Source organism: Halichoeres trimaculatus, unplaced genomic scaffold (assembly GCF_033239565.1).
Source record: "Halichoeres trimaculatus isolate MK-OKI-2021-1 unplaced genomic scaffold, fHalTri1.1 fHalTri1_scaffold_16, whole genome shotgun sequence".
In the NCBI taxonomy this organism is placed as follows: domain Eukaryota; kingdom Metazoa; phylum Chordata; class Actinopteri; order Labriformes; family Labridae; genus Halichoeres; species Halichoeres trimaculatus.
In genome coordinates this window covers 21,693,761-21,719,065 of record NW_027437194.1, presented here as the reverse complement: position 1 = coordinate 21,719,065, position 25,305 = coordinate 21,693,761, and the positions used below count along the sequence as shown (strand labels likewise).

Here is a 25,305-nt window from a genome sequence, read left to right as displayed (position 1 = left end):
TCTGGTAGGAGACATCCAGAAGTAGTCGCACGCAAATAAGGTGACGTAGGATGTCCCCTTGGAACATTTTGCCCGCTCCATCCATCCTTGTTCCTGTCACTGAAATCACTGCAACACAGACAGTTTCTCTCCTCTCTGATATGGCAGACAGTTGTCTGAGTCGAGAGGCGCACTACATGGAGCTGGGAAATTAGTGTTCAAAGGGTGACACAGCACTTTGAAAGATCCAAATAAAAGCAAATTCAGCTTAAACAAAGATCCCTGCCACCCAGCCCCACCTCTCCCGTAAACAAGCCTAAGCATCAGTGCAGCAGTGAGCCAACACAGCAACACAACTGTCTGTCTTCCTTTAAAACTAAAACAAAAGTACACAAAGCATGTTGTGTGGCGAGTCAATGATGACCGTTTCCTGTCTGCACAATGTGCATGGCCTTATGAGACTAATTCAAAGTTGCGTAATGACCAATCAAGTTTCAACAGATAAAACAACAGATATTGTAAAAACTGCATGCCTGCTAAGATGTTTGCTGATTTCAGCACTGCTGTCTTTCAGCTAAAGCTAACAGATGGAGTTATAAATATGCAAGAAACCACAGGAGACACCTCTACTCCATAAATTAAAAATGTTTTTATTTTCCGGCAGCATTAAAATCATTATTTTCATATTGCAAGAGGAAATAGCCATGGTGCAACTTTCCTCTGTTAAAAGTAAAATGATAATTAAATTACAAAATAAAGAGAACAGTTATTTAGATAAAAAAATAAATGAAGCTGCACTAACAATATCAAACTTCAACATTCTAAATGTCACGTCTTATTGCCCCGGCATTGTATAATGTGTTGTGGTAGAGCTGACATAATAATGGGTATAACTGGTGTGAATGGTTTGGTTCTGATGTCATTTATTTAAAACAAACAACAAAGGATGAAAAGAGAATATTTAACAGGAGAGGTAGGGTCTGCAGGAATAGATAAATGAATAAATAAATAAATAAAAAAGGCAATTTCTACAGGAATTATCCTGCCCAATCATCACTTCTTGGGCTCTATACACGTGTGTCACTATCTGTGTCTGCCTCAAACCATGTATGTTGATATTTTGGTTGTATGGGACATTTCTGGGCAGAGACTAAGCATGGTTACATCAGCCAATCACAGCATACCCAGCGCACAAGTGACTTTGAGTGTCAATTAGCCAGTGGGAGAAGCTATTCTGAGCTGCTACATACTGGACGATGCACGAAAAACACAACTTAAGCAAAACGAAATGCCAAACAGATAAAGCTTTTTTACCAAAAGAGGGTGAAGCTTGGCTCGACTTCATTCTCTACCAGGAACTTGGATAGCAGCACGGGACAAAGAGCAGCGCAGGTTGGCTCTTTACTGAGTAGGTATGTGCCAAATGACCCAGTGATTAGTTTGTGCTAACATGCTAAATATGGTGCCCGGCTCTCGGGTGTCTCCCACGAAGTAATGCGATGCTGCAGTTGTTTGCTAGGCTAGTGAGTGTGTTCACATAGTTATGGTCAGAGGCTGAGGGGGTGCGCTGCAGCTGGCACTGAGCCAGAGGAGGAGCCCAGTTTGAATTTTTGTTTACTAACAAGTGTCAAAATTCCTGGAGGTCCTACCTTTAGTTTAGGAGGGGAAAAAAATCATGTATAGTTACACTGCTTTAAGAGTCCAATGAGTTTTGATGTACTAATGATAAATAATAATAACAACAATAATAACAATAATAATAATAACAATAATAATAATAATAATAATAATAATAATAATAATAATAATAATACAATTTATTTTGTATGTGATTAATTAACACAAAAAAATTAAATGATTCTTGAATCAGAGACCTGAAAAATGCATACATCTTTTTACCCCCCCACCCCACCCCACATATACATACATACACACACACACACACACAAGCATACCACATACTCACTCCTTTTCTCCTCTCTCTCTTCCCCTCTTTTTGGTTCTGTTTTGCACACACACACACACACACACACACACACACACACACACACACACACACACACACACACACACACACACACACACACACACACACACACACACACACACACAGAGTCAGTAAAGCATGAAGACAAGGTCTATTCTGACTGTGGTCAAATGAGTCACCTGGGAATCAGACGACATCAATCCCGCTGTCAATACAAGACAGCTGAGCAATTCATCCTGCCCACCCACAAGGCGAGTGTGTCCGTGCGCCTGTAAACACATGCAGTTTGAGTATAAAGCTGAAGTGTATTTATCCAGTAATAGGCGGTGGCTGGTTGCTAATATGGAGACATGAAAAAGTGAATGCCTCAGAGAGAGCCTTTTCAGTGACAAAGCAGAACCACGCACATACTTTTATTTTGTTGGGAAACGCCTGTGAATACAGAGGGTGGTTTTACATTCTATGCGTGCCTTCTAACTTGTTTGTTTTGCAATGCTTGAAGGCATCACTGAACAGATATTTAACCATGTGAATACTTCATCACCCCATTATCAGCCTACTGCAGATTGTATACGCACAGAAACCAGGCAAGGAGTCAGTGATGATGCTACAGCTTCAAGTATCTTGTTTCACATTGACTCCTCTTATCCCCCACTCTTATAGAAGCAAGTATTAGCTATATGATAACCCTGATCAAATTCTCCTATGCCTTACTTTCTGTGGTTCTCATATATCTTAAACAAAGACAGTTAATACTGCAGGGCATCTGCCTATCTGCCTATGTGCCTCGGTCTCTGATATCTCTGCTATCTTTGTCACCATGCCATGCCCTCTACTGTCTTCTATGAGCTTAACATCCATCCTCTGGTCTCTTTGCCATGTGTGACTGATGGCATTGATGTTCTGTGCATATAAATGTGGATATCTTTTGCTATCAGTAATGCCTTTACTTCCTTTGTTTATAAAAAAAAAAAAAAAAAAAAACCCTTGGAAGTTAGTTTGGGACATGTACCATGACACACAGAGTAATGCTAACTGATTACAATGTAATTGCAGTTTAACAGCAGAGTGACTAGAGGTTCGGCAGCCCAAAACGGTTCTCCTAACAACTACATGCTGTGTTGGCTGCTTGGATTAAACAGCACTCAAAAAGACTGAAAATGTTTAATGTTTTATAAAGGTTGAAAGTGTGAAAAGTCATGATGAATAAAATCAAAGAAGACATAAATTGAACCAACAAGTCAGTTAAATGAAGACGCCACAATAGTCAGCAGTAATTGGAGGGTTTTTAGATTACTGCTGTTTAAGATTGATGGATACACCTTTTATGTGATGTTGTTTTTTTTAAGACTTTCAGGAGCAAGTCTCAGTAAAAGACTCTAAGAGCTGTTTTACATACCACATAACAATTAAACTGAAAAAAAGAGAAAGCACTCTGAGTACACACCAAATAGATAGTAAACATAAAAATGATGGTGTAATGTCAAAACCCGAAAGATTTAAAACAGCTACTTGGTCATTGTCCTAATGCCACAATACAATGGTCCTTTAGTGCTGTGTATTTAGTGTGAGTAATGTGCTGCTTGACACAAGAATGGATGAGGAAAGAACATAATGTCAACAGTGGGTGCTGGCCGGGAAGTGTTTTTTCATTGCTAGCTGTCATAACAGAAGTGTTTGGTCATGCATCTCCCTATGACTCAATGCAGCACATCACTCAGCACTGTAAACACATGCACCAGAGAGGACACACACACACACACACACACACACACACACACATCCACACACCCAAGTGTCAGTCCCCGACTCAGGTGGAAGTAAACACTTGCAGCATCCTTCAGCAGGAGAACGCATTATATTCAGTAACACTCGTCACGTCAATAAGTGTTGCTATGAATACCGAGCAGTTAACCAAACACAGAAAGGATCTTATGCTAGCAGACGAAAACACAGAGTGAGACAGACTGATAAAAGACAAAAAAGCTACAATTAGAGAAATCAGAGAAGGCACACTGGCATGTCTGCAGAGGAATAGAATAGATTCATGTGAAAGGACAAAGCAAGGTGTGATTGTGACAAGGCTGGAATTAAGGTCCTGTGGTGCTAGGCCCTGTTCTACGAAGCAGGATTACTGCCTAGTGAGGTAGCTTTGAGGATTCCCTGTTCTACAACACGGGATCACTTATCAGCGAGGCGAGTCTCCATGGCAACATACTCTGAACGGCTAACCTGCTCCGGGGCAGGTTAGGATCCAGATTGAACTCCCTGACTGTAAAAACCCCGCCCACTGACCAATGAGCCCTCACGAAAAAATGGCTTGTCAGTTCTTAGAGGATCCCGTGGACATCGGAGCTCGCAATGTCCGAGGAGCACTCCGGCGCAAGAGTTTTCAGGGACCGCACCGACCCGCTCTCTCTAAATCATCAGATTTAGAGTCACTACACAGTACATGACACTTTCAGGTAGTTAAAGGGAATGAAGAACTCTCATTGCCGTAATAAGATCTTCAATGCCAACACTTCTGTTCCATGACAATATTTTATCGCCCGTATTAAAATTGTGACAGGAATTCATGTTGGGCTCATGTGGGCTACATACCACACAAAAAATGTAAACATGATAGGAATGAACAAATGAATAAATTCATCTAAGAAATAAATTAGGTATGTGCATGTTACAGTAAAAGTGCATGGTGAACAGTGCCATTTCAGGATGATAATGGCACAAAATATTTTTTTTTGCACTACGATTACGCATTTAGACTGTGAGCAATTTTCTGCCAGCACTCCTTCCGTGCTTTAACAGCGGCGACGGTGTTGCTTTTAACGTTAATTACATGTTTCACCTCGTCATACTTCCTCATGATCACCTCCTGCTCTTCCTGTGTGAAGTATGCGGTCGTTCTCTCTCCGGCCTGCTCTGACGCTCCAGACTGCTCCATGTTCACGATTGGTCAGATGCAGCGGGCTCCGCCTTATATGCGTGCAAGCGCTCATTGCCTAGCTGGATCCACTTATGAGGTTGATAACCAGCGTCGTAAAACCGTGTAGCAAGACCGCCGGCTACCACGCTCAGTTCAGTGAGGTAGCTCCAAGGCTATCTTGCTGGGTTGGACTTGCTTCGTAGAACAGGGCCATGGTCAGGGTTGGGAGGTGTTACTTTAGAAATGTACTCAGATACAGTTACTTGTTATTGTTATGTTATCTGTAAAGCAGTGGTGAACCGTGAGCACTACAGCTGGGCCTTCACCTCAGCCCTCACAGCCCAGAAAAGAAATCATCGCGGAATAAAAACAGTATGATGATATGAAAGCGTTTAACAGCTACAATCCTTTAATCAAAGATGACAAGGATGTAAACAAATAGATCATAACATCAATAACATTCTCATCAACAAAAAACATTCTCAACGAGGGTTCAACACGAGCTTTTTCACTGGTAGCACTGGTGCATCCAACTTTCTCAGTTGGTCGCACTGGCACATGATTTGGTCGCACCATTGATTTAATTATCTGTGTGTAGTAACCGTAGCTCTGATTTTGCTCAATATTTTACTGTAAATATGAAGTTTGTCTGCAACAAGCTCTGGCTGAAAAAACAGGTTATTTCTTTTATGTAATTTTAAAAGAAGACAATAAAAATGCTTAAATAAAAGCAAATAAAAACAGACATGCATGCGTGTACATATCAGGGTTATTATAGTTAACAAAAAAAAATCATTGATTGAATAATATTAAAAAAAAAAATAAAAAAGAGGCTTTACATAAATCAATGATTAACATAATTAAGTTAGTTATAACACTTTCTCAAATAACCTAAAAAGATTAAGAAAATGTCTTTGGTTTTCATCTTTGTTAATCTGTGTCATAGAGAGTGCTGGCAGGCTGCCAACACTCCTGAATATGGAGGGAGTCTCCCATTTGTTAAACCCTTTCTCCAGCTGTTCTCCTGGCTTGTGTTTTCTCCTGATTGTCCCCTACCTTTAGGTATGCTTCTGTGATCTATAATATTTCATGCAATTTCAGCCAAAACTGGAAAGTCCAAATTTGGCTCCAAATTTCAGGCCCGGCCCTTACATTCTGAGCTCAATTTGGGAAAAGCCGAAACAGAGGTTTTAGCCCTCAGACTTGATTCAGGATGCATTTTTCTCACCTGGGATGGCATGGGCTTCAATGGGGGACACATATTTCATGCAATTTCAGCCAAAACTGGAAAGTCCAAATTTGGCTCCAAATTTCAGGCCCGGCCCTTACGTTCTGAGCTCAATTTGGGAAAAGGCGAAACAGAGGTTTTAGCCCTCATACTTGATTCAGGATGCATTTTTCTCACCTGGGATGGCATGGGCTTCGACGGGGGACACATATTTCATGCAATTTCAGCCAAAACTGGAAAGTCCAAATTTGGCTCCAAATTTCAGGTCCGGCCCTTACATTCTGAGCTCAATTTAGGAAAAGGCAAAACAGAGGTTTTGGCTCTCAGACTTGATTCAGGATGCATTTTTCTCACCTGGGATGGCATGGGCTTCAACGGGGGACACATATTTCATGCAATTTCAGCCAAAACTGGAAAGTCCAAATTTGGCTCCAAATTTCAGGTCCGGCCCATACGTTCTGAGCTCAATTTGGGAAAAAGAGAAACAGAGGTTTTAGCCCTCAGACTTGATTCAGGATGCATTTTTCTCAATTGGGATGGCATGGGCTTCAACGGGGGACACATATTTCATGCAATTTCAGCCAAAACTGGAAAGTCAAAATTTGGCTCCAAATTTCAGGTCCAGCCCTTACGTTCTGAGCTCAATTTGGGAAAAGGAGAAACAGAGGTTTTAGCCCTCAGACTTGATTCAGGATGCATTTTTCTCACCTGGGATGGCATGGGCTTCGACGGGGGACACATATTTCATGCAATTTCAGCCAAAACTGGAAAGTCCAAATTTGGCTCCAAATTTCAGGTCCGGCCCTTACGTTCTGAGCTCAATTTGGGAAAAAGAGAAACAGAGGTTTTAGCCCTCATACTTGATTCAGGATGCATTTTTCTCACCTGGGATGGCATGGGCTTCGACGGGGGACACATATTTCATGCAATTTCAGCCAAAACTGGGAAGTCGAAATTTGGCTCCAAATTTCAGGTCCAGCCCTTACGTTCTGAGCTCAATTTGGGAAAAGCCGAAACAGAGGTTTTAGCCCTCAGACTTGATTCAGGATGCATTTTTCTCAACTGGGATGGCATGGGCTTCAACGGGGGACACATATTTCATGCAATTTCAGCCAAAACTGGAAAGTTGAAATTTGGCTCCAAATTTCAGGTCCGGCCCTTACGTTCTGAGCTCAATTTGGAAAAACCGAAACAGAAATATAACACAAAAATATATGCAACACTTTTCGCTTTTGCTCCCATTTTCATGAGATGGACTCAGAGCTCCATAATTCATTCCAGATAAACAATATGACCATGTTTTTTTAAGGTTGTTCACAAAGCTGTCTTAATTTTTGATAGCGAGCACTTTTGCTTTGATGAGATAATCCATCCCTCCTCACAGGTGTGTGACACATCAAGATGCTCATCAGACACCATGATTAGTGCACAGGTGTGCCTTAGACTGTCCAAAATAAAAGTCTACCCTAAAATTTACAGTTTTGTCTCATAGCAAAATGCCACAGATGACGCAAGCATTGAGGGAGCATGCAATTGGCATGCTGACAGCAGTAATTTCAACTAGATCGGTTGCTTGTGCATTGAATGTTCATTTCTGCACCATAAGCCGTCACCATCAGAGAATATGGCAGTACATCCAACCGGCCTCACAACCGCAGACCACTTGTAACCACACCAGCCCAGGACCTCCACATCCACCAGGTTCACCTCCAAGATCGTCTTAGATCAGCCACTCAGACAGCTGCTGAAACAATTGGTTTGCATAACTTAAGGATTTCTGCACAAACTGTCAGAAACTATCTCAGGGAAGCTCAACTGCATGCTCGTCGTCCTCATCGGGGTCTTAACCTGACTCCAGATTGTCGCCCTAAGAGACTTGAGTGGGCAAATTCTCACATTCGATGGCATCTGGCATGAATCTTGCTTTGAATTGTTCAGGGCAGATGGCAGACAGCGTGTGTGGCGTCGTCTGGGTGAACACTTTGCTGATGTCAGTGTCGTGGATCGGGTGGCCCATGGTGGTGATGGGGTTATGGTAGGGCAGGAATCTGTTAAGGACGAAGAACACAGGTGTATTTTATTGATGGCATTTTGAATGCACAGAGATACCGTGATGAGATCCTGAGGCTCATTGTTGTGCCATATATCCATGAACATCACGTCATGTTTCAGCAAGATAATGCATGGCCCTATGTTGCAAGGATCTGTACACAATTCTTGGAAGCTTAAAATGTCCCAGTTCTTGCATGTCCAGCATACTCACCAGACATGTCACCCATTGAGCATGTTTGGGATGTGCTTGACCGGCGTAAACAACATCTTGTACCAAATCCCACCAACATCCTGCAACTGCACACAGCCATTGAAGAGGCCATAATTGACAATCTGATTAACTGCATGAGGCAAATGGTGGTCACGCCAGATACTGACTGGTTCTGAGTCCCCAGACCCCCAATAAAGCCCCAAAAAACTGCACGATTCAGGGTGGGCTTTTATTGTGGCCACTCTAAGGTACACCTGTGCACTAATCATGATGTCTAATGAGCATCTTGATGTGGCACACCTGTGAGGTGGGATAGATTATCTCAGCAAAGCAGAAGTGCTCACTGTTACACATTTAGACAGATTTGTGAACAATATTTGGGAGAAATGGTAATATTGTGTATCTGGAATGAATCTAAGATCTAAAAGTCCATCTCATGAAAAATGGGAGCGAAAACAAGTGTTATATATATATATATATATATATATATATATATATATATATATATATATATATATATATATATATATATATATATATATATATATATAAACAACTTTTATCACATATTTATATTGTGTTTTTATTCTTTCGTTACTGTCGTTGAAAACACTTTATTTTTCTTGTATCCTCGTCAAGTAATGCCATTTCATATATTCCAATACTCGCCAAGCTTAGTGCTGGCATGCTATCTCATCCAGTTACAGTTAAAACTTAATCCATTTTTCCCACCTGACACCTCCTGTGCCTTCCTTCACCTCTGTTCCCTTCATTCCCTCTGTCCTCTCTGTCCCTTCTGGCTCAGATCTCAACCCCCCAGGAGCTGTGCCTCATTGTTGACTCCCTTGACATCCTCAACCAAAGGAGTGTGAAGGCATGCAAAGAAAACACAAACGCACAAAGACAACAAACAATACATCCATACAGCTTTATGCTAACATCTTCCAGATGTCTGCGACAATCACTGGCTGCGTAGATTTACCAGTGTGAGTGTTTGCATGTGACTATATGGGACAATGACCTACACACACACCATTGCCATTTTTCTGATCAAATTCCTTTTTATTTTCAGGTTATAATTGTTTGACTTTTTAGGCATAATGTGTTTTAATTTGTGGCAACACATTAATATAGATATAAAAGTTAATCTGTGGATTCTCATGCTTTTATGCAACTTCGAGTTAAAGTGAATGAACTGTAGCCATAAAATTGAAGCATAAAATGTGTCTATGACTGATCAGGTGAAAAAAATGGTTTCATCTTCTTGTGGATAATAGATTATCATCATTTTCTTTTTTCAAATCAAAGGTGGGTGTGAATCCACTTCTCTGTGTACCCATGCGTTTTATAGCCATAACAAAGTTAAGAGTTTTATTGATTTGGACTCAGTCCTGACTCACTGCCATCAGCTTCATCTCTACACAGACTCGTATCGACTGCATTAATTCCAATGGACAATAAAACTTAAACTGTTCCACTGATCACCTCTCCAAGACTCTAAACTGATTGTTCGGCACTATTAGTATGGGGGAGGAGGAGGAGAGGCCAAAGGACTTGAGGGACGATGAAGCACCGGGAAGGACAGGGAAGCCTTGGGATAAAATGATGGCGTATTTATAAGAAAGGTGGAGAACAGAAAATTACAACTAAAAGCTAAACGTTTTGGTCATCACTTCCTCGAGCTGTCTGAGCTGATTATCTTGCAGTTTTCACAATGCCAAATGTGTATGAGTTGTCAATGGAGAAGGATGATGTAGAGAGGGAAACCAAGGAGGAGATTAAAGTGGGGAAATAATGGTACCATCATAAAAAATGTAAAAGACTCTTCCAAGCTGCATAATAGTTTAAACCAAAAGCCTCCTTCGAAAATTGAAAGATGAATGAATATCAAGTGGAGAGAGAAGTGGGTGCAAGGTTGGAAAAATGGCGGTTAAGTGGTTGAAGTAGGAGTGACTTGGATTGAGGGAGGACAGGATGATAAGGACATTGAAATTGGCATTGATGAAACATTAAACATCTTCATGCCACTGGCTGAAATTGTAAATCTAGATATTGCAGGAAAGCCAAAGGTGAAAGGGGATGAATAATGGCAAAGATGAACACTTGAAAAAGTAAAATAAGACTATAAATACTGATAAATACTTTAACTGACATATTCACCATGAGCAGGATAAGAAGAGGACAAAAGCGTCATACAGGAGGGTTAATCTTAAAACATCCACAAAATTAAGCCGAGCCAATTCATCAGCTCAATCTACTGATGTTGAAACACGGAACCATTCTCTGTGTTTATTATCAAACACAAAAACAACAGCAATACTTTAATAAAAGTATTTTTGTAGTGCCAGCTGAACATTTATTTATACATTTATTTATTTATTTTATTATTATTATCTATCTAGGAGCAATTGTATTGTATCTTACTTTTGCTAAATTCTACATTTGCTGTATTTATTTCCATATTTTTGAGCTAAAGGCTAATTAGCCTTTAGCTCAGGGTGTATCACTCTCCCGTTTAGCTTTCTTGTGCTCTTCTGTCCTTTTTCTGTCCGACAGTTAGACTCTTGTGTCCACCATCACCACAAAATTAGTCATAGAAATCGTCTTTAGCAGAGATGAACGCAGATCTCTGTGTTTTATCTCTTCTTACTGCTAAACTTTGTCAGCCCTGGTGGTGTTGTCATAGAAACCTAGACGTGCCATAAATCAATCTGGTCCTGGTCGACCAAAACTGGAAGCTAAGAAAAATTAATTTAAAATAACCTGTAACCAACAATATTAGCGCTGATAATCTTATTTTAAAGTATGGATTACGATCAGGCATATATCTAGAAGGGAGACTTTTTCAAGATCACTTTAAAATTCCTTACAGCCCCTTTAATGAATTTAAAGTGCAACTTCACTCCTAGTTTAGGCACACTGGGGTGGCCTTGAATCTTTTGGGACCAAAAGATTTTGCTTGTTCCAGAGATGTTTAGACTTTATCTAGATCTTTCCCATCATGGTTAGCATCAGGGGTGTGTGAGACCTAATCTTACATGGTAGTCAGTTCTGTCTTGTAAGGGTCAAATGTGACTGTGATTTCCCTCCTGCTTAATATCTTTTCACTTTTTTGCATCCTCTGATTATCACACTTAGTCAGTGAAGTAGAGGCAAAAAAGAGACTAATGACCTTACAAGGCCATTTTTTTAACCAACCACCAGCAAGCAGCAGTCAAATAAAGAAAACAAAAATGTGAATGCAGATCGATATCAGATTTTTTCGGTGGGAGTCTGTTTATTTGTGTTTTTGGTCAAGTAAAAAATGGCCCCCGTCTGAGTGCAGAGGAAACCGGCAGACAAGCAGGGAGGGGGTGTTTGGTGCGTGCGCTCTGGGCTTCTGCTGCACAAAAACACTGCTGTAGAGGTAATTTCTGTCCTAAACGTTGTGATGGGACCCAACTTGTTCCATCCCGGAGTATCACTTTAAGGGGACAAATCAAAAATACCCCCCAAAATAACAGTTGCAACACATAATAACAATACAATAGGATAACAAACCATGAAAGAGAAAGGATTAAACAAGGTAAAAAAGAGTTCACATGGAAAAACATTCATGATAAACTGAGAACAGCCCCTGATAGAAAGAAAGGACAGAAAGGAAAATGGTCAAATTCTAAAAAGCTGCACTCAACTTCTCATGAGTTTAATCCGACAGTTGCCGGGAGAAAAATGATATTAGAAACAAGGAACTTGACATAACGGGAAGTAGAACGAAAAGTTAACAAAAAAGATGGACCAGAGGGTGAAATAAGGATGCTGCAGAAAAAAAAGCCTTGTTAGACAGAGAGGATAAAAAGAAGTCAGCATGAAGAGAGCAGCATGGAAAAAGAAGGAAGAAAGGGACCATGTGAGGCTAAAATAATATATTTCAAATGCTTTCACTTGTTGGGTCAGGAGACTAAATCATTCCCTGCTCGACTGCATCAGAGGCAGGACAGAGAGGAGGGTGGGCGAAACTAGGTTAGACTAAGAGCTGAAGTCCAGCTTCTCAAAAAAGGAACATTTTGCACTTTTTGGGTGTAAAATTGTTTTTTGGACCAAAAAAAAAAAATAAAAAAAAAGATGTCTGAAGAAGCATTTCAGTTTTATGGTGTCTGGTGTTCCTGGTATTACAGTTCTGCAGATTATCTTTGTATTCAAATGAGTCCACAGAAGTCTGGAGTCTCTGATTGCAGAATGAAAAACAAACAGATCAACGTCACTGCCACACATCCTCTGTGTATCTAATAACCATGCTGCATGAATGAACTCTGATAATTGTTTGTTGTTTAGCTCTCTGTGCTTCATTTGCAGCATGTGGAGGCACTCTTCATTCCTTATATCAGGGTGTGCAGTAAAATCTGCTCATTTCCTCTCATTAACAATAAACATTATATAACAGACTCCTCTCTGATCACATCTGTTACTTTCATCTCTGTCTCATACTCTATCCACTTTCATATGGCATAGTCCTATATTGAAGATTTAAACCCAGTCATCCTGAAAGGACACATATTATTTGATCACTCCATCATTTTTACAGTCAGCTCTGAGACATTTGTGTCTACCATGTTGGCATGACAAAAGCAATTATGATTTTTTTTTTTCTGAAGAGCAGAGACATAAAAATCAGTCATGGGGAAGGGAGAGGGAAGCAGAATTGTATGGGTCAATTGTCCTCATGTCATTTGTTTGTGTATTTAAGTGGTCTGTTCAAGGGGAAAACTGGACAGATTGTGTCCTTAATGTCAGGATAGAGCACGACAGACTGATGTGTGTCTTATTTTGGCGTCCATCATCAGTATCTTCACTGCGCTGTGTTGTGTTTTAACAAACTCAGCTTGTGGATCATAAATTGTGTAAAGATCTCCCTCTCCTATATCATCATCTTGGGTTTGTTAGGTATTTACAGTTTTTCTCAGTTGCTTTGGTTCATTTTTCAGATTGGAATTGAAATTCTCATAACTACTTGTTCAGTCTTCACATCATTGTGTCACTTGTGTACATCAAAACAGCAGTTTCTCATTCGTTAACGTACAATCCTCTGCTGTGTCCTACATTATCAATCGCTTAAGTCATGTGGATAAAATGGATTATCATGGGTCTCTGTTGATTAGTCTCAACCCCTGACAACATGAGTCAATGGCATAAGTCTGTACATGCAAAAGGTTGAACAAGTTATCGCAATATGTCAAGCATCTTTCCGCACCATCCCATTCAACCTGCCTTTTTTTTCTGAATCTGTCTGGATTGGTCGCTGCACGGTGACGCAATGTGTAACACTACAGCCTCACAGCAGTGTGGCCAGTGGGCCTTTCTGTGTGGAGTTTGCATGCTCTCCCCGTGGGTCCCCACCGGGTACTCCGGCTTCCTCCCACAGTCCAAAAACATGCTCATCAGGTTAATTGAGCACTCTGAATTGCCCATAGGTGTAAGTGTGTGTGTGAATGGTTGTCTGTCTATATGTCAGCCCTGCGATTGACTGGTGACCAGTCCAGGGTGTACCCCTCCTCTCGTCCAATGACAGCTGGGATAGGCTCCAGCCACCTGCGACCCTGAACAGCATAAGCGGTTCAAAAATGAATGAATGAATGTCTGGATTGGTAAATTGCTCCCTGGTCAATCTTGACTTTCTATAACAAATGGAAATGTGTGAAGCATCAGATCAACCAATGTTCAACCAGTTTTCTGAAATAGCTCAAAGATGAATCTAATGAACCATCAACTGGTAAGTATGTCTGTGTACTTCCTCTGTACAGACAGTGGTAACAAAATTCCTGTAAAAGGACATAAAGATCTATCACACCTTTGGACCGTGTTCTCAATCATAAGCTTACAATGTCTCAGGTTGGTTGAAGGATGCAGCCAAAAGCTGGGAAAACAACTTTGTCCTCCATCGTTCAGACTTTTTGTGGACAGAGAAGATCTTTGTTGTGATGTGGATGAAACTTTGTGGCCCAGCATACAGGAACATAAGGAGGTGTAGGGGGACTGCACTCCTCTGTAATTCCCACAGCACTGCATGAACAGTTTTCCCTATAGAGACTGTCCTATGCTCACATTTCTACTTTTTTTTTTGTGCTATGCAGTGCCTTCTTCTCCTTTCTATATCAATCCCTTGTGATCAATCCTCCACACACACTCAGATCTAACTTACAATTTACGGTAACTTTAATCAAAACTTTAGCCAGAGTTTACATCAGAACGTCCTTTCAGAGTAAACTGTTATACTGAAAACATGACTCAGCACTTTGACTGTCCTATCCATACACAGTGACACGAAGGCTCATCATTCTGATGCACTGACACGTTCACTGACACAGATATTTACTTTTGAGAGATGAACTAAGAATTTTGAGAACGAAACCGGCTTTTGCAGGTAACCCAAGGTGTTTTGCTGTTTGTACAAACTGTTTTGAGAAATGTACTGATTGTTTTGCAAATAGCAAGGATTATTCAAGAAATGTACCAAAGCAACTGAGAAAAACAGAAACACAGTATTTCTCCCTGAACAGATATGGACATGATATATCCAGTGTTTTCACATACTTTGCTTGAATGTATTACATGTGCTTGCACGTGTTGAAATAAAATGAGAGAACTAGGAGTAAAGATGGAGACATGATGGAAAAACATTGATTTTGTTACTCTGTGTGGTCATTACCCTAGATAAGGGGGATGGGTGGTCCTTAGTGCAGCCCACTGCACATTCGTAGCTTACACACTACCAGATCACCTCTTGATGTGACCTCAGTGATTGAATCCCAGAATCGATGAGCATTCCTGCTGTAGTTATAGGGACATTTCAGTGCATTTGAGGTAGAGGTGTAATAGGCTGCCTGTCATTGCACAAGTGTACTAGCCACAAAATACATATGTCAGTCTGATGAAGAGGATTATCGGGTAATTCAACTTATTTTGAGACTTCCATCTGAGCACTCATCTGTTTAACTGTGTGCTTTACTGAAATATTTTTTCAGTGCTTCATTTTGCCATCAGAAAGTCCATTTGTTTCCTCATTATTTGCAGAGGCAACAAAATGTGCTCTTCTGCTTACCATGCACTGATCAGCTGTTTGGGTCTTCAAGCTTTAAAAAGACTACAATACAACAAAAACTACCTGGACTGCAACTGACATCCCTTTAGCTAAAATATTCAGATTCACCTGAGCCTGGGTCCAAGGGCTGAGAATTTGAATCATCATCATGGTAAATCCTGTGATTTAAGACTGTCTAGAAAATCCCTGTCACGAGTTTAATCCAGTGACCTCTGGAGTATACACACAGCTTTTAGGTTTGCTGTGCATAGGTGAGTGTTTATAATCACTGAAAGCAGTCTCTTTAGTTTATAAGTAAATCAATGAAGAAAAGACACATTAGTTATATGAAGCAATCAGTCAGGAGCCTGTTCTGCTCAAAGTAAGTCCATAGATAGATAGATAGATAGATAGATAGATAGATAGATAGATAGATAGATAGATAGATAGATAGATAGATAGATAAAAAATACATAAAATGGCACTGCACTGATACCCTATGATTCTCTCCATCCACATTGAAAAATGATGATTGGAATGAGCATACACCCATTTTTGGTCAGACAAAAGTTGGACAAATAAGGACCATTGACTCTAAAGCACATACTCAAACCCTGGCTTATGCAACTCCACCAGGTCATGTGAGTGGAGAGAAGTGACGATAATTTCCGCTCCTCCTTATAACGTCACCGCAAATTCAAAAGGCTGCTACGGGTAAGCCGTGTGTGTGTCAGTCTGTGTGTGTCAGCCTGTGTGTGTGGGTGTCTGTCAGATGTCATGACTGGGGCAGATTTGGTGAGTAAATCTCTAATGACCTTTCATCATCGTGATGTTTGTGAACTTGAGTTTGTGCATTGAAGCTAAAGGGTGACTTTTTTATATGAGTGTGTGTGTGTGCGTGTGGGTGGGTGGTGGTGGTGGTGGGGTGGGGATACTACTAGGGGCTGGCCATTGTGAAGGTTAACATCACATCAGATAACCAGCCTGCTATGACTGAAACATCCTAGTGGTCATTTAAAATAACAAAAGCGGTATCACTCAGAGGACAAGTGGCTGTAGAATTATGATTTGCAACCTTAGGATTTCCTGAGCTGCTCTTCATTATGAAGCAACAAAAACCTCATAGCTATATAGCACAACTCATATAATTTAGACATTTTAGACTTCTGTTATTTTGCATGGTTTAGATTCAAAACACCGATCCAGTAGCTCAAGTTGACAGGAATTTGTCCATATTTTGTACAATATATGTTGACACACCAATGAGAGAACAGTTGAATACTAAATTGACTGTCTGAAATACTTTAGAAAAGCAAAGTGTATAATTCTAGGTGTTGGAGAAGGGACTGTAGAATAAAAGAAAAAGCTTAAGTCCCATTTGGTTACATAGTAGCTCTTCCAACTTCCACAATTAATTAATTAATTAATTCATTCATTCATTCATTCATTCATTCTATGTAAAATTTCAGTCACTGTTTAATAGGTGACATTTTGTGAAGATATAGTAAACTTTTTTTTTGTCATTTAGCATCTACCAGCTTTCATTCCAGATCAATACTGTGCAAAACAGATTATATATAATTGCAAAAAAAAAAAAAAAAGTGTACACATGAAAAAAAAAAATCTAAATACTTAATTTAAATCAAAATACTAAAACAAAATTGTAAATCTAAATATAAATAATAAATCTAAATTTAATATCTAAGTCTTAAATCGCTTTTTAAGTCTAAAGCTTAATGTTTAGAAGTTACGCAAATTAGACAGTTCTGAGCCTGTCTTCCACATCACCTGCAATTTTCCCCACGCAACCCCACCCACACCATTCATTTAACAGTGACTGAAATTTTTACATTTGGTGCCACATATCATTAATTCATTCATTATTATCACATTGGTAGTTAGTTTCCTGATTTCGAGAGCTGCTCCAACATAGCTTTGTGTAGCTAAGAAAAGAATGTAAACAGTGAAGAAAGAGGACTGAACTCTCCAGAATGTGTTTTATACACTGAATAAAAATATAAACGCAACACCTTGGTTTTTGCTTCCATTTTTCCTGAACTGAACTCAAAGATATAAGAGTTTTTGTAACAACACAAAAGGCTCAATCCTCTTAAATACTTTCCACAAATTTGTCTAAATCTGAGTTTGTGAGCACCTCTCTTTTGCCAAGATAATCCTTCCACCTCACAGGTGTGGCATATCAAGATGCTGAAAAGACTGTATGATCATTGCAATAAAAGGACACTGTAAAATGTGTAGTTTTATCACACAGCATAATGCTACAGCACAGATGTCGCAAGTTTTGAGGGAGTGTGCAATTAGCATGCTGACCACAAGAATGTCAGTGAGCATGTTTGGGATGCTCTGGATACAACAGCGTGGTCCAGTTCCTGCCAATATCCAGCAACTTGGCACCAACCATCCACAGTTCATAATCAACTAACTGATCAACTCTATGCCAAGGAGATATGTTACACCGCGAAAGACAAACGATGGTCACACCAGATACTGACTGGTTTTCTGAAGACGGACACGTGGTGCATTTTTGCTAGAGTTCACTGGGAAATACACTTTTTTACAAGTTTTGTGACTCTGGCCTGTCTTTGAGGATTACTGTGAGAGACAGACAAGAGACAAGACAGCTCTTGAATGGGCCGTTGCAGTTGGGGAAACTTGTTCCCAGGATTGTTCCCTCATCATCCTGTGATACAATTAATATTTGTAGTTACATAAGCAGTCTGGTACAAAATGCTACTCCGGAGGCAGAAAAACTGAAGTAATCTGGTTGGTTGAATGAAACATCTGCTTGTGGGGCTGAAAAAACACAGTCCAGTGAAGAACTTTTTTTTTTTCCTTTTTGTCCAAATCATACTTAAAACATAAAAAAGCTAAAGCTGATCTTGTGAAAAAATCCTTACACTGATATAACAAAAAGTTTCCACCTAACTTTCCTGTCTGTGTGATCCTTTTGACTTAGAATAAGCTTGCTAAGATTCAGCGACTGAGAGGTCATTGCTTCCTCAGAAAATGGAAGTTGAAAGCATGCTGTAACAATACTACCAAATGAGATATGTTAAAATTACTCTGTAAAAAGTTGCAATGGAATATGTAAAGAATATCAACATTATTGCCTCAGCACCACTGTAATTATTATAACTTTTGCATGGCAAAAGATGCCAATATGAAATGAAATCTGATCTAAATCAGTTTCATTGGCGAGTGATGTGCTGAGTTTGTATCATATTTTCATCGATGGCTTAAACTCCATGTGCCTGTCGCTGTACACAGCGCACAGAGGCAACAGAGCAGCAGAGCAGCAGAGCTGCAGAGCGGAACAGTCATCACTGCGTGTCTGTCTGCCAGTGTTTGTGCCTCTGTGAGATTATGTAAGGAAGAGATTATGTAAGTCAGGAAATTCACATTAACACCTGACCTGTTGTGATACCCTGCTGGTGCAGCAGGTAGCAGAGGCTGAGCGAGAGCCAGGCTCTTCACAGGGAAAGACTGATCACAGAAAAGAGACGCTTGATCACAAAGGAGAGAAAAGCAAAGAAACTAAAAACAGATTAAGAAAAGAAAGTAGGGCAAAAAAAGGGGTTGAGTTACACCATTAATAAAAACATTTTTCATACTGGAAATTCTTTGAAGAACATTTAAATCATGTCATGAACTTATGTCACAGAAAGTGTGATTTTTTTTATTTTTACAAATCTGTGTAAATAGCTTACAGAAATTCCCAAGAAATAAAAAGTGACTAAGTGAGGAAGTTAAAAGCAACATGTCTGTTCTTCACAAATACTACCAACACCCTTTTCAGAACCGCTACAGAGAAGCTGAGAAGGATTGTCAGAAACAGAGCTTCAGTGTTTTTTCAGGGTTCAACCCCCTCTGATTATGTGCCTTGAAGAATTTCTGGTTCACCAATCCAAAGCCATCCTGGACTCATGAAGAGCCGGTGGCTTTCCTCCGTGGGACCCAGACAGGCTTAGTCTAGGAAACACCACTGGTAAACAACAGAGGCTCCTGTCTGAGAGGTTTTAACTTCCTCCTTTAGAGAGATTCCTAATGCATCCCAAGGTAGGCCAGAGACATCAAATCCAGCTGAGCCATGTTGAAAGCTTTCACAGTGAAAGCAGCTGCCAGAGGTCACGCTGGGAACTCTAGGAAACACTAGCAGGGACCAGGAGTGAAAGAAGTTTTAAGACTGATGAAATAGACTTTTCTGGCCATCCAGTTCAAGATTCTCTTAAAGCAGATATCTTGTATTGTATGGCCAGGAAGGCTGTGGACTTCTGGGTAGTTTCAAGGAAGTCCTGTCAAGCAGTTAGGCTCAGACAAAATGGGGGAAAGAGGAGGCAAATTGGGGGAAACCATGGCTATTTTCAAAACAGCTTCCTACATACTATATATCAGGTGAGGCCGACCAGTCAGAGACCAAGAGCTGCAAAAATTATCTCAGTACTACAAAGAGCCACATCACACATGTGGTCTTACAAACACACTTCCTCTCACACAAAATGGCATAAAATGAAAATCAAAACATTTCCAATTTTTAAAGTGAGATTTATTGTTTGTAAGTGTGTTTAAATTCATACTTGGAGCTGTGTCAAAGACAAATTACTGTTTTTAATGCAGAGGAGACAAAGTTCCATCTACCTATCTATCAATCTATCTATGAGCATATAAGCACATGAGCAATGAAAGGAGTACATAGAGAGAAGAGAAAGTGAAACTTAAGTATCAATCTCGTTTCCCAAGTACTGGTTAATACTGATCCCAGTTTGTGTGTGTGTGTGTGTGTGTGTGTGTGTGTGTGTGTGTGTGTGTGTGTGTGTGTGTGTGTGTGTGTAGTATGACTGTTCTGTTGGGTCTGTTTTTCAGTTTCAGAAAGAGCTGTTTTATTCATATGGAGTGGCAGACAAGGTCTGGTTCACATTTAGTAAAAGAGGGACTAGTGAGTGTACCTCAACTGTCAGGGTATCACACCACTCAGCCTTCAGAAAAGAAAGAAAAATGTTAGTCAGAGATGCTGGGGAGACTGGTTGATCATTAGATCAATGCACTGCAGATTTTTACCTCCCTGTGGTACAGTGGACCAAGGTTTTACTCTTGCAGAGTTCTGAAGGGGCAGAGGAGTTTGTCAGTTAAGTCTACTTGTGTTATCTAGACTTATTACTCATCACCTAGCTGTGTTAGACAGTGGATTCTGATTGGCAAGTATTGACAACTTGAAAAGCCCTTGCCATTAGACCTGAAATACATGAGAAATGCCAGAATCAGCTTGATCACCAGCCATATCTAATCCATCCACAAGTCCCAACACTTTTTTTCTTCTGCTTGTTTACACCACAGACCTGATCTGAATTTTTCTCTCTTTTTTTAACACCTTATCACTGAAAAAGGAAATACAATATTTCACTCACCAGTCTATTTTCAACAGGGTCCACTCGCAGCATGTGTCAATAGGAACAGAGAAGATCGGCCTGGACAAGAAATCAGATGCACAAAGGATACATCTCATCAGATCATTTTCAAAATAAAGCAGTAAACAGAGTCTCAACCATTCATCAGATCATTTAAAAGACTTATACTCTTTGGTCACATACAAAATTGTTAACAGTACAACACGGAAACATATCTGCGATCTATGAGCAGAACTTGTAGTTGATAACTTTTTCAGACAGTCACAGTATGACATGGAAGAACAGATCTTTGAATATAAATAGACGATGATTTTTTACCTAAGGGAAGAACTATGCCATATTATTAAGATATCTATTTACCCGGTGCAACTTTTAAAAACAGTGAACTGCTTCAGATAAGTTAAACACTTTTACAAAATTTTAAAATTCAAAGATTCAGCTTATTTTTCATTCTACAATTTCAGATAACTACGATTCAAAAACCACAGCTATGAAATCTTTGACAGTCTCTACAACTACAGCAAACTGGCTTTGATGCCAATAAAAGATGTAGCTACACGCTAACCAGGGTTAACAAAAGTCACATTTCAAACCTTTCTTCAACAAAAGTGAAAGAGCCGAAGAAGAGAAATACATGCTTAAAAAAGCAAAAAAACAAACTGCTGAAAAAGCTGATAATTACACGAAGGGACAGACGCCTGTCTCGTTGTGTGGAAACAGTGTAATAAGCCTTGTGCAGCAATTTGCAGAGTGTCCTCATAGTTCATCTTCATGGCCTTTAATGTGCCCATGTGTGCGTGCTCCCCCATGGTAAGCTGAAGGGGCAGCAGACAGGATGACAGAGGAGAAGATAAGCTGGAGTGACCTCCCTTCCTCTCAGCCTGTTTAACCTTGCTGTCTGACCCAGGGGACTGATGCTTGCTATGCTGTGCACTCTACAGTAAGAGTGTGAAAACAAATTTAAGCTGTAGCTGTGGCAGGTTGAACTCAGACTTTTGGCAGTGTGGGCTTTGTGGTGACAGATGTGTTTTTTTTCCTCTACCAGTGATCTCATTGAAAAACAACAATGACAAATATTTCATTTCACTGTTTCTTTCTTGTATACAAAATAAGCCAATGCTTTTTCATCAAAAGATTTCAGTAAGGCTGAGCTCAACCTTTATTACTGAGGTGAAATGAGGAGACAGTTTGTTCATTCTAACATTTTGTCAGATGTGTTTGAGATACTAGGCTGATTACAGGCCCAACAAACTAGTCCCATCTTTAATTATGAATTTAAACATTATCTTGCCAAATAACAATTAACTCTAGTTTCGGGCAGGAGCATATTTACGACATGGAAACATGGGGCTGACCTCAGACCAAACTTGTAGGGCAGTCTAGGGGGATCCAGACCATATCTGTGTGGGGGGCACAACAACTGGAGAAATCCTGGAAGAATTTAACGAAGCGTTTATCAAAGCGTGTTTCTTTTAGAGCGAGCGACGTCACTGGTGATGTTTAAAGCTTTGCTGATTCAGAAAGTGTTGCTATAATTTGTAACATTCCACGATGGATCTGCTCACACTTTGTGGACAAGCGTTGGCAATTTGTTGCTTTTTCTGTGACACTGAGGTTCATTTTGTTAACCTGCTGCTACATCACTAGCTGCCACTTCCTGCGAGTAGAACTTAAAATTAAAAGCCCCCTGATTTTTTAAACATGGGAAGTGTGTTTCATCCCTCCGTCTGTTTGATGGTAAAAGAGAGGGTTGTAACCCCTCAACTGATGGCCTCAAGAGCCAATGAAATTTGGGGTGACACAGGGGGGGGGGGCAATCAGGTTGGGGGGGGAGTGGCGAACCGAGAGTACTACAGCTGGGCCTTCACCTCAGCCCTCACAGCCCAGGAAAGAAATCATCGCGGAAAAAAGTAGTTAACAAAAAACATTTTAATTGAATAAATAAAATAAAAATAAAAAAGAGGCTTTACATAAAACAATGACTAACATCATTAAGTGAGTTTACAAAACTTACTTAAATAACCTAAAATGATGAAGAAAATGTCTTTAGTTATTAAAGAGTTAGTTAGTTATATTATCTTTGTCAATCTGTGTCACACATAAACTCGTTACTTTTACCCATCGAGAGTACTGGCAGGCTGCCAACACTCCTGAATATGGAGGGAGTCTCCCATTTTTAAAACCCCTTCTCTGGCTGTTCTCCTGGCTTGTGATTTCTCCTGATTGTCCCTCCACTTAAAGCATGCTCCTGTGATTGCTAATATTTTTTGAAAGTGAATCAAGTCCCGTACTTGGGCGTTATATCGAAAACTCAAAAACCATCCACCCCCTCTCTCTTAGTTGGTTTGATCCAAAGACGCTGCAGGAGACCTCAGAGACAGAGACGGATAAGTGTGCTGCACTTGTTGATGAAGAGTTGAACAGAGCCTTAGCTGTTTTCTATCTTTCTTTTTTGGTGTTGACATGTCATGTCGTGAGTTAAACTAACGTAGCTCTGCTCTTACGCAGCATCCTCTTCAATTAGGAGAGTTTAGAGCAGCGTGAATCATATAGTGAGAAGGCTGACTCTGGAATAGTGAAACGTGTGTCGTTGTGAAGTTCTGTCTGTCTCTGGTGTGTGATGCACATACGAGCTGCGTGTGTACGCGACAGCGCTCTCTCTGTAGAACAGAGGAGTGTTCAGGTGGAGGAGACTGACTGAGCCAGTGGAAGAGAGGAAGAATTCAAACCACAATGTCCCTTACAGTGCCCGTGATAGATGAAGTATTAAGACATATCCACTCGCACGGGCACGACCAGATGAAATTTTTACTCGCACACGCTGAATAAATGCTAACAAGCTAGCCACAACTCCGCTCTTGTCTTCTGCCATTCCTCTCACCGCTCTCACCGCTCTCACCACTGTTCGGACTTCACGAAGGCCTGTGCTCTTCAGTTTTTGCCCCGCCCCCCCAAAATCAAAATCGTGATTGGTCAATTTTTCTGTCTTTCTCCAAACCAAAACACAGCCTGGCCTTCGTGAAGTCCTACCCACTAAACGAGCCAGCAAACTGGGCTACCGACAGAGATAACATGTTTCAAGATAGTAACCCTTTCATTGCTGAAGTGAACTTTGCAGTACACTTAATTTTAAAACTTACATGATGTATTAAATGTATTTTATTCAACTAAATGAGAAATTATATATATAGAGATATATGATACGTATATTTTTTGGTCCAGATTTTTTTAAGGCCTTCTCTGAAGGCCTAGAAGTCCCTGAAGGTTTCCCACTGGGCTATATATTTTAATTGTGTACCTGTTGTTTTACACTTTTTATTTAAAGCAAATAAATGCAGCAAAAGAAAATTGATGTGTTTTAGGCTAAGGCTTTTATCAGTGTGTCCACAACACCTGTGAATGTGATACATATAAACAACAAACACCAGGTAGCAACCCCTCACCCAGGAAAGATCCCCCTCAAGGTCTGGGGGCAGCCAGGGTCTGTCTTGCCGCCAAGGTCTCCCTTCTCTACAATTGATCCTCGTAGGCTGAGGTAAATAACCTCAGGTCAGCTTCAACAGCCGTTTGAGTCTGAAGAGGAATCCCATTGACTGACTGGATTCAAAGTAGTGGGCTGGTGTGAAGGCGATACCATTTACTCACTGCTACAAATCGATTGTTTACAACATGATGTGACCTCAAGCTACTTCTTGCAATAATTGTTCCATGTTTTGTTTTTTTGTGTGTTTTGTTTGTTTATTTTCTGTATATATTTGGCTGGTGTAGTCACAAAAAAAAAAAAAATAGATCAGCACATTAAGAAACTAAGGGCTTTTATCCTTCAAAAGAAATTCATGTATGTAAAAGAAATCTCAGTACATGGACTAAAATACTGGGAAACGGGGATTCATTTTCATTTGATGCAAACATCAAACAGACAGCTGTCCTTTCCAGAGAGGATGAATAAAAATACTGCTAACCGTAATTTACACTTAGCTGTACTAGCTAGCTAAGGCTAAGCCTCTCTCATTTGAAAATCAAGCTGGCTGAGACACCTGTGTTAAACTTAGCCTAAAGTGCCTCCACCACAGGGTCTGTGTGGGTGAAGGTTATTTACAACACTAAATACAAAAGCTATATGTGGTATTTGAAGAAACATATTGAACATTTTACATAAACATTTTTTTTCTTTTACCTGTCCTCTCATGCCATGCTGAGCTTCCACTGGAAAACCAGGAACTTGCAAACAGGCCTGCAGCCTGTCATTGGCTTATGAGGAGGTGTGCCAACTGGAAGGTGCCATGTGTAAAGAAGGGGCAGGGGGGGGGATCACAGACATGGACCCACAAATACTCTTTTGAGGTCCATTTGAGCATTAGTTTTGTTTAAATTTATATTTATATTGGTTTGCCAAACCTAAATGTATATGTCTTGTGCATTATGGATCAGAAAAGAGACTG

The 25,305-nt window shown here is 40.2% G+C and overlaps 1 protein-coding gene across 1 annotated transcript in view; it reads right to left on the bottom strand.

Moving 5' to 3' along the window:
* grin3a (glutamate receptor, ionotropic, N-methyl-D-aspartate 3A) overlaps positions 1 to 25,085 on the bottom strand; it is a 133,220-nt gene extending 108,135 nt beyond the window's left edge. Inside the window, exons 1-2 of the mRNA XM_074691042.1 lie at positions 25,041 to 25,085; positions 20,864 to 20,923 (exon numbers count right to left, since the gene is read on the bottom strand). Coding sequence (XP_074547143.1) covers positions 20,864 to 20,896 — 33 coding nt within the window. The 5' untranslated portion in view covers positions 20,897 to 20,923; positions 25,041 to 25,085. The remainder of the gene's footprint in view (positions 1 to 20,863; positions 20,924 to 25,040) is intronic.
* Positions 25,086 to 25,305: the final 220 nt, after the last annotated feature.